The 9,627-nt window shown below is 39.6% G+C and overlaps 1 protein-coding gene across 2 annotated transcripts; it reads left to right on the top strand.

Annotated features, from left to right (window-relative positions):
* The first annotated feature begins 1,922 nt into the window (after window positions 1-1,922).
* Window positions 1,923-8,721, top strand: tnfaip2b (tumor necrosis factor, alpha-induced protein 2b). 2 transcript variants are annotated; one of them, XM_050062143.1, is made up of 9 exons: window positions 1,923-2,025; window positions 4,038-4,250; window positions 4,578-5,235; window positions 6,165-6,276; window positions 6,748-6,870; window positions 7,218-7,312; window positions 7,399-7,491; window positions 7,598-7,724; window positions 8,551-8,721. In XM_050062143.1, the coding sequence occupies exons 1-9, from the start codon at window positions 1,974-1,976 to the stop codon at window positions 8,704-8,706; spliced, it is 1,629 nt and encodes a 542-aa protein (XP_049918100.1). In that variant the 5' UTR covers window positions 1,923-1,973; the 3' UTR covers window positions 8,707-8,721. The 2 variants fall into 2 exon arrangements, with proteins under 2 accessions (XP_049918100.1, XP_049918101.1); XM_050062144.1 differs by lacking the exon at window positions 1,923-2,025 and adding an exon at window positions 3,656-3,795.
* The last annotated feature ends 906 nt before the right edge of the window (window positions 8,722-9,627 follow it).

Raw genomic sequence — 9,627 nt, 5'->3', positions numbered from 1 at the left:
TGTGAGGTGGGATGGATTATCTCGGCAAAGGAGAAGTGCTCACTAACACAGATTTAGACAGATTTGTGAACAATATCTGTGAGAAATGGTCTTTTGTGTGTATAGAAAATGTTTTAGATCTTTGAGTTCAGCTCATGAAAAATGGGAGCAAAAACAAAAGTGTTGCATTTATATGTTTGTTCAGTGTATAAAGTTTTTCCTCAGTACAGAAAGGTAAGCAAGCAAAAGCAACATCTCAAGGTTAAAAGAATCTGAATACCAAAAAGTCAACTCTGACATAGCTTTTGAGTAAGGTAGTGTTTCACCCACAACACTGGGTCTCACTAATGGAGAATAAATAGCCATGCTTCCGCTCTGGTTTAAGGACCCATGATCGTAAACCTGAACTTTCTTGCAGACAAACTGAAAACATCCTATTTCCTGTATAGACTCAGTTTTGTTTGTTTCCACCTGTTCAGCTGTGGTTACTGGGGCACTGTCTGTTAGTTTCACAAGATGTCTTTCTCTTTTGGTGCTGAGGCAACTCTGAACAGGTCTAACCCTCTGAGCAGGTCTGACCCTCTGATCAGGTGTGGCCCACCTAGATACTTTCACTTTTCATTCACATCTGAACATCTGCAAAATATGATATGATACGTCATTACAATATGATATTGTGATGTTTTGTCAAGTTTAGTCCTCATTTCAGTTCTGCATTTCCTGTTTTATTTTGTCTCCTCTCATTTCAGATTAGTTCCTGTCACGTTTCCCTCTGGTGTGATTACCTGCCCCGCCCTAATTTGTTGCACCCGTGTCTCATTGTCTTCCCTCTCCTCATGTATTTAGTCTGTGTGCTCCCTCCTGTCAGTGCCAGTTTGTCTCAGTAGCTCTACTAACGTTCCAGCCTTTTGTTTCCTAGCGTCAGGTACCAAGTGTTTTGTCTTTTGCTGTTTTTTGGACTGCGACTCTTTCTTGCCCTTTTTGGTACTGCTTCACCTTTACCTGCCGTCTTCATTAAAGACTGTGTATTTGAAAAGCCCTTGTGTCCTTGAGTCGTGCGTTTGGGTCTACTCCATGTGTGAAACCTTGTCAGATATGAAATGTTGCATCGATATGATGCGACTTAGATTCATGGAGTGAAAACAAATCCCTGTTTAAGGACACACACACAGAAACACAGAAATGCACTCTGGTGGTCGAGTTGTTTGTTTCTGTGTAACCACACTAAGACACACACACACACACACACACAATGTGTATGTTAGTATTGTCGGTGTTGATCCACAGTCTGCAGCTTGGCGGGTGTCTCAGGTGTCACACCTTCCACCATCCCCTCATCCCCCCTTTATGACACAGTCACCTCATAAACTACGTCACTTCAGGGTTAGAGTTAACAGAGTCGTTCCTGGAGAACTCTGCAAGAGCCATGACTTTAATCAATTTCATCGATCAGATCAGATGAAATCTTTTGTTCTGCAGTTTGAGTAACAACAGTTTTAAACTGAAGTGCGCTGCGTGTTCTGTTAACAACTCTTTATATCTATCAATCACTGATTAACATGATTAAAAATAAAAGTTGTCGTGGCCAGATTTTACATTTAAAACTCAAACTTCTCTGTTTTCTACAGACGTGTGAACTGATTTATTTCAGGGCAGTTTGTGAAGTGAACCACAGTCAGCTTTGTAAGGCGCTTTGAAAGGTCAAACAGCTTAAGTTCATTTCATAGAAAAAGGAACTTAGTGATGAATGATGTGTCTGTATGTAGGGATCAATAATTGTTTCTATACATTTAAAACACCTTCCTCACAGTGTGAGTTTTAAACTGCATGGTATTTTGAAACCATTCTCACATCATAATTGTGAGCTCTTACAGGAAACAATCATAAATGGAAAGCAGAGCGAACTTTGTCAACGTATGACTTAACCAACATCCTGACATCTGTCACTCAGCATCTGTGTTCAGTCGGAGGAAGTGGACACACCTGTGAGCACCATGTGTCTGACGCTTCGCTGCTGTTTCGCTTGCAGATCCTGTAGAGCACCAGGTAAGAAAACCTGTCATCAGCAGGGTCTGAACTACATGTGGCACTTTGATCAGGTGTATTTGTATTAAGATGTTTTAAGAAGTGAAGTGTGGTTGCAGCGTCACGTTTTCCAGAGCAGATTATCAGAGACAAACTAAAGACACATTCAGACAGCGTCCCTGACTGAGGTGAAGAAGATTTAACTGTATGACTGATGATGACAGGAGCTGACAGCCGACACTCTAATGTCTTCAGGACAAGTCTCTAAACATCCTGCTGAAAATCTGAAGACACAACACAAGGTCAAACACTCCTCATCCGATCTAAATAAAATAATAATAAAATAAATAAAATGTAATGAATCTTTTCATAAATGTGAATGAGATATTTTAGCTTAAAAAAAGTGTCAAGCACAGAATGTGAAAAGAGTTGAGGGTCTAAATATTTGGTTAAAATATTAAATATAATATAAACAGTCAAATCATAAATACATTCATTTATTTGTTGTTTTAATCATGCTTACACAATAAAATGTAAGTTGCATCCCGTCATGCTACACACACACAGAACATACTCATACATATGTTAGTGGGACTGAGGCTTGTTTAAAAATAAATTGTCTGTCGTGTGTGAATGTTGGACGCTGCTGAATGAGGTCGAGTTGAAGAAGCTGTGTTAATGTCTGGAGGTACGTTGCTGGCCGGACGGCAGCAGGGTGAACCAGCTGTGGCTGCTGGGTGGGTGATGTCTTTGTTAATATCGTCTGTGCAGCAGCACGATATGAGGAAAATATGCAATAATGCTGTTAAATATCACAATAATTATATTACAATAACAATAAATACAATATCCAAGGCACAAAAAATACAGCAAATAGCTTTTAATAAAATAAAGAAAAAATATTTCCAACAATCTTTTATTAAACAAATAAAAAACTGAACACAAAATATAAATAGAATAAAAATAGAATGACCGATTTTAAAGTTTCACAGTCGGTCACGATGAGTTTATGAGTTTATCGTGTGAGTTCACGCTGTGATGACTGTGAAATCACTGACGGTCAGTTTTAATCACCTGCTGCGTGCTGTTTCCAGTCAGGATGTTTTCTTGTCTGTAACAGTTAAAACAAACTTTGGAGGGAAGTTTTTAAGAATTAAATCCATCTCAGTTTTTTTTTTTTTTTTAACCAGGAGAGACATGTGACCGTGACATCTCCTCTAAAACCAAGCATCAACCTTCAGGGCTGAACAATGAAGCCCAAAGTGAGTCTGATTGACAGGTTGTTTGCTCACAGTGTCCTCAGCTTTTCGGTCAGATCCCCATCGATCCTCCGCCGCTCCACCCGCTCAGACAGTCACTACTTTACAGTCTGTGGCTCCACCTCAGCTCCATCAGTGTTCGATCAGGTGCAGCTCGACACCTGAAAACAAAACTGTGTCTGCAGGATCATTAGTTTAAGGAACATGTATTGTTTGACCTGCTGGTGGCTCTGTGTGTGTAGGTAGGACTCATCCTGTGGGGAACACGAACGTCTTTCCAAAGTTTCACAACAATCCATGAACTCACTGTTGAGATATTTGACTCCTAAAAGTTGAGAGGAGGGTAGTGTCGCCTCAACGCTCTAAAAATAGTCCAGCCTCTGTGTGTGTGTGTGTGTGTGTGTGTGTGTGTGGACTTTCCACCACTCATTTACATTATCAGTGGGCAGAGCCTATCGTCCTGTTGCTGTTTAAAGACCTCCCCAGCTCAGAGCAGCTGTAGAGTTTCTAACAGAGCAGACAGATCATCGGGGTGAGTCGCAGCTGAAACAAAGAATTATTATAGTCCTTAGAAAGTTTCTGATTAAGTTATTCAATCACTGATAAGTCTGATGTTTGAGGATTTTTTAAAAAGCATCTTGTTTTCACAGTTACAGTGAATGTTATGTCTGTATTTTTATTGACTTTAATTCTCATGTCCTGTTTTTATTTTTTTTTGCTGTTGTTTTTATTTTGATTAACAAACATTGGACATATGTTTTTGTGTCCATGTAGATTTTTCAAAGGATCTCTCAGACTGTTGGTCTCGTGTCTCCTCTCGGATAATGATGCTGACAGAGACGGAAGGCTTCAGGTGGAACTTTCTTCCAGGGTTTAACTTCAGGAGAAACCCCAGACGTCAGGCAGGTGTCAACACCACCACCAACAACACCACCACCACCACCACCGATGGACACGACTCACCGAGCGAACAGATTCCCCAAACTGGTCAGTGAAGCTACATCGCTATAATCAGCAGATAACAGATCAGTGCTGTAGAAATAAAGTTATGACACCATGATGAGTGCTGTCAGAGCTGAAATTATTATGTGATTGAAGTTGTGTAACAAGAGAAAAGAGACAAACATTTGAGTAATGAGGATCCGCTCTCTTTTCTTAAACTAAATATGAGTGAGTTTTGGACATTTTGAAGTTGCAGTTTTAGTCAGAGCACCGCAGAGTTGTCCATAATAAAAAAGAATTGTTTGCTGAAGCTTTAAACATAATCTGGATTTCTCTGATTTACTATAAACATCTGAAATGTTTCTCTCTCAGTGATCGTCACTTTTGAGCAGATGCTTGAGGTAAAACGTTTGTGTGAAGCCGGCCAGCTCCTGATACAGAGAGAGGAATGTCTGTTTGGGGATATAAGGGAGGAGGAGGAGGAGGAGGCACTGACTCATCATGAAGAAGAAGTGAAGAAGCTTGCTACAGACCGCAGGGCCCTGGAGGACCTCGTACTGCAGACTCTTAGACTATCTCTCAGCCTGGGCGAGGTCAGTTTGGAGGTTCTGACGTCTGCTGTGAAGGCCGTGAAGCAGGAGGATGACCAGGACCAGCTGTGGACACAGAGAGATTGGACTACTCCGGCCTGGAGGCCTAGTGGCTGGAAGAAGCTCCACGACTCAAAGCTTTGCAACTTGGTAGAGGAGCGTATGGATATGGACAATCCTCTGACCCCCCCTGCTGACCAGGTGGACCAGTCTACGATCCAGGCAGACATCCACAGCATGGGCAGGCGGCTGAAGGAGGACCTGCTGTTTGTGGTGGATGTGGTGAAGAGCTGCTACCCTCCTCAGCTGGACATCTGTAATTTATACGGCAGGTTGTACCACCAGACTCTCAGCGCAAGACTCAGGAAGATCGCAGACTTTGGTCTGGAGGACAAGGACTGCACTTTCCTCCTGCGCTGGGTCAACGAGTATTATCCACAGTAAGTACTTCAATTCAATTCATGTCTGTTTCTGTATTGGTGTATTTCTGTCCTGGTAACAGCAGAGACTTAATCTGTCAGTATGGATGTCCGTCCGTCCATTCTCCGTCTACCAATCCAAAGATTTCTCAACAAATTTATTCAAGTACACCTTTCAGGAACTTGTATTTTAAGTCAGTATTTCCATTTTAAGCTTCTCCTGCTTTAATTTAATTTGGAGACAAATATTGCCAGAACTTCCAGATAAGGGGAAGGGGGGTTCAAATAGACATTGATTTGTTTTAAGGCTGGTTGTGTACCACTGTAGCCGGACTGAGTTGGACTTTCTGTTTAGCATTGAATGTTTGGTGGAGACGATGTGATTTAGAAATGAACACAACATTTAAAAGTATTATAAATTTCTGTTTGTGTAGTTTTGGCCTTAAAGTTTTACTGATCTGGATTTCACTACAAACATAAACTTAATCAGAGGTAATCCTCCTTAATCATTGCCATCAGTGTGTGTAGGAGTATTCATCTGCAGAGACTCTGCCTGTAGTTTATTAGTTTATTTCACTGTGGTCTGGATGTTCCTGGAAATCGAGTGAGGCCTTCATAAAAAAAAGTTTTCTCATGTGAAATCAGTTAAATAAATGAGGAAGAATCGCTTTCACTCTCTGGGACTAAAGTTGTGTAAAACACCAGTTGCAGGAGTGGCACAGATCTTGCAGCTCTGCACCAGCAGTGAATTACAAAACTCATCTAATGCAACTCAGCAAAAAGACAAACCAGGTTTTATAGTCACACCCTGATTTTCATGTCTTGTCAACAACAAGTTGCTGTGTGTCCTTGTTTTGAAATGTTGAAACTTAAGTGGGACAACAAGCTGATTTCAGATTATAACGTCTGGAGATGTTGATGAAAGTTGTGATATCTGCTCTTTCTGTCAGAATCCTGCAGAAACCAGAGCTGGCCAGTGAGATTGATGTTGAAGCATTGGGAAAGCTGCTGCCTGAACAGTTATTGAAACCTCTGGAGGATCAATACCTGAACAAACAACAGGTGAGCTAAGCTGCTGCCTGCTTTGTTTTACAGTTGTAATTTGGTAGCTTTATTGAAACTGTGACCTGACCTTTATTTAGTTTCAGGTGTATTTCGACTATTTTAAGACAAACAGTAGTCCAATGGTCCTGATGTTTGTTGGTCAAAGAGGACGTCCAACACTTAGTTGGTCCACAGTGAGATATCTCAGCAACCACTGGTCAGATTAGCATGAAATGTGTTGTGTATATTCACATGCCCAGTGGATGAATCTTAATGTTATGTGTGGCCTCTTGACCTAAACTCAATCACCAGCATCAGGCAGTAATTTTCAAAAGAATTAAAAGGCACGGCTCCAACAATACCTGAAGCATCAGTACTGTTTCAGTTTCAGGATTTTGTCACTGTTGCAACTCCTCACATGTATGTCAAATCTGTGTAATATGTAATGTTATAGTTTATAAATGACAGCCACATGTTGTGTGCATTCAGGAAGAGCTGATGAAGTACATCGGACACGTCCTGGAGGAAGCAAAGCAAAAGTGGAACAACGGAGAGGAACCGACGAGAGAGGAAGGCTGCTTTGTTAGTCATGTGGCCTATGACATCATTCAGGTACAGTTTCAAGAAGGCAACATCTGAATCTGCAGCTTCTCTGCACTTTACAGAGGTACGCCATTCTCTACCTGGTCAGGTACTCTGTACTCTACCTGCTCAGGTACGCTGTCCTGATGATGTGAAGTGGTGCAGATCGGTACATTAGTGAGTCCTTTGCGCAGAAGTTTATACATTTTCTAAAAACACAACACAAGAACGGGGACAGGTTGAGACAGAATGAGAGGGGATGGGATGAGAGGGGATGAGACAGAAGTTACTCTTCAGGGATGGAGTGAAAATCCACTCCCATGACTCTCTGTGGTCCAAGTTGATGTGACTGACTTGTGTGCTCTCTCTGTCTTCAGCTCATCAACGGTATGGTGACTTCAGCTGAAAAAGTTGTTGGAGATCTGCACAAGGCTCAAAACTTAACGAGTGAACTGGAAGATTTAATGCAGAGGTAACAACACTGAGGATTTTTTATCTTTTAAAAGGCATTAAGTGTTTACTCAACAACAAAAAATTCCTGTTTTTCAACTCGTGCAGGTTTAAGATTTTCCAAAATGATGTCATCAAGCAAAACAAACCCAACAGCCAGCCGATCATCAAAGCAAACCTCGGCTGTTTTGAACAGTTCAGGTAGGTTGCAGTTTCTGATATGTAGGCATTTTGAGATGCGAGACCGAGGTCTGACCATATTAAAATTAAAAAAGATTACAATCTGACGTCTGTGGTTCGTCTGCAGGGATGTCCTCGAGAAGAAGAGCCATCTGTTCAAAAAGGACGTGCAGAAAAACTGTTTGGATGTTTTGGCAGACATGGAACAATCTGCTCACACATATTTATTAAAACCTGTGCACGAGGCACTCAAGGTGAGCTTATTTAAACTTTATTATAAAGTCAGTTTTCTCATTATTGTCAACAACGCTCATGTAAAAGAGACAAAAAACTACAAAATATTGTGTGTGTATTAAAAAGCCTGATGTTTTCTCTTCCTCCATCGTTTTGCCTTGTTTTAAACACAGACAGATTGTAGTTTAATGTATACACCGTCCCACTGGCACAAATACTCACAATACCAAATGTGGATTCATCCACAGCTGAAAATAATCCCCAACAAAGTCATTTTTTCCTCCTGTATTCAATAAAAACTACAGTGAGCAGCTGTGTTTTTTAAAGAGAATTTATGAGACAGTTTTAAAGTTAAAGTAGGAACAAGTAGTGAAAGCCAAAGAAATTCATAGAATATTAATAGGTGGAGAAATTTTGGAACGAAGTAGGCCTATAAAAGTCTTAAAAAAATTGCGTAATAAAGATTACAAAGACTTTCATAATAAAATTATCCAGCACACATGATCAAAGAAGCAGGATTGTGAGGAATATAAGAGCACCAAAAAATAATTTGCAAAACAAAAAATAATTTCATCAACAAAGAAAATTATCAGTTAATTAAAGTCAGGGAAATATTTTATTGAACTGGAACTTGATCCTCAAAGTTGTTTAAATCTGAATTTGTGCATATACAGTATATGTATAAATATATATATATATATATATATATATATATATATATATATGTATACAGTATGTATATATATATATATATATATATATGGAATTTTTTTATTCTTGCAGATTCTCTGTTTCTGTGTATGAGAGTGTTTCCTGTCTGATGCATCATGTTTGTCCTCCACACAGCCTCAGTACCGTAAACTGGGAACCAGTGACTGGCTAAATAAGCCCCTGTTTGAGAAGCTGCTGGTCAGCATTGAAAACGAGCTTCAGGGTCTTCAGGGTTCGATTGTATCCTCTCACCAGGTGGGTGGAATAAAAGCCATAAAACACACACTTTAGTTTAATTTAACTGAGCAGCATCTGTCTTTTACTACAAACCATGTAAACTTCAACCAACACCTTTGTTCCAAAGTACACTGTAATTGGTTTCAGTTCATTTCCATACAGTTATAAAATCAGTCACGTTTACTCACAGATAACATTGGTATGATGGACTCTTATGTCGGACAGAAATTTGGTTAGAATGAAAATCAGGTGTTTAATTTTTTTGAATGTGTAATGATGTTAGAACTTAATGTTGTGGCTGTTAACATTATTATATTTTGTAAATGTTTTAAATGGTTTTGTTCTCTGTACCGTAGGACTAAATGTTATTTCAACATTTAAGATGACATTGGCACGAGACGTTTGGAAGACATTAGATTTTGGTTATTTAACAACTTGAAACAAACTAAATATCAGCGCCACCTGTCGGCAGCATTCTACTTCATGCTGATTTTGGCACTAGAGTTTGTCCTGACCTCATGGTCACAAGGGGCATGGAAAACCTGAAAAAGTCATGAAATTTCACAATCACATTTTCCAGGATTGGAAGTCAAGGAATTAGCAAAAAAGTCATTGAAAGTTTTGGAAGAGTCCTGGAATTTTATTGTAGTTGATGAAATTGTTACAATAATCTTTCATGTATGAGATAGCTTTGATATGTGTCAAGGTGACATAGCTGTAATGTGTCAATGTGGAATAGCTGTAATGTGTCAATGTGGCATAGCTCTAATGTGTCAAAGTGACATAGCTCTATTATGTGTCAATGTGACATAGCATTAATGTGTCAACATGACATAGCTCTAATATGTGTCAAGGTGACATAGGTTTAAGATGTGTCAACATGACATAGCTGTAATATGTGTCAGTGTTATGAGTTTGAAACTGATGTTTGAAAAACAAGATTGCTTTTGTTTTTGTTATCGTTATGGGCTTTTG

The sequence above is a fragment of the Epinephelus moara genome, chromosome 14 (assembly GCF_006386435.1).
Source record: "Epinephelus moara isolate mb chromosome 14, YSFRI_EMoa_1.0, whole genome shotgun sequence".
In the NCBI taxonomy this organism is placed as follows: Eukaryota; Metazoa; Chordata; class Actinopteri; order Perciformes; family Serranidae; genus Epinephelus; species Epinephelus moara.
Note: the sequence above shows the minus strand (reverse complement) of the source record. Positions and strands in the feature narration are given on the sequence as shown.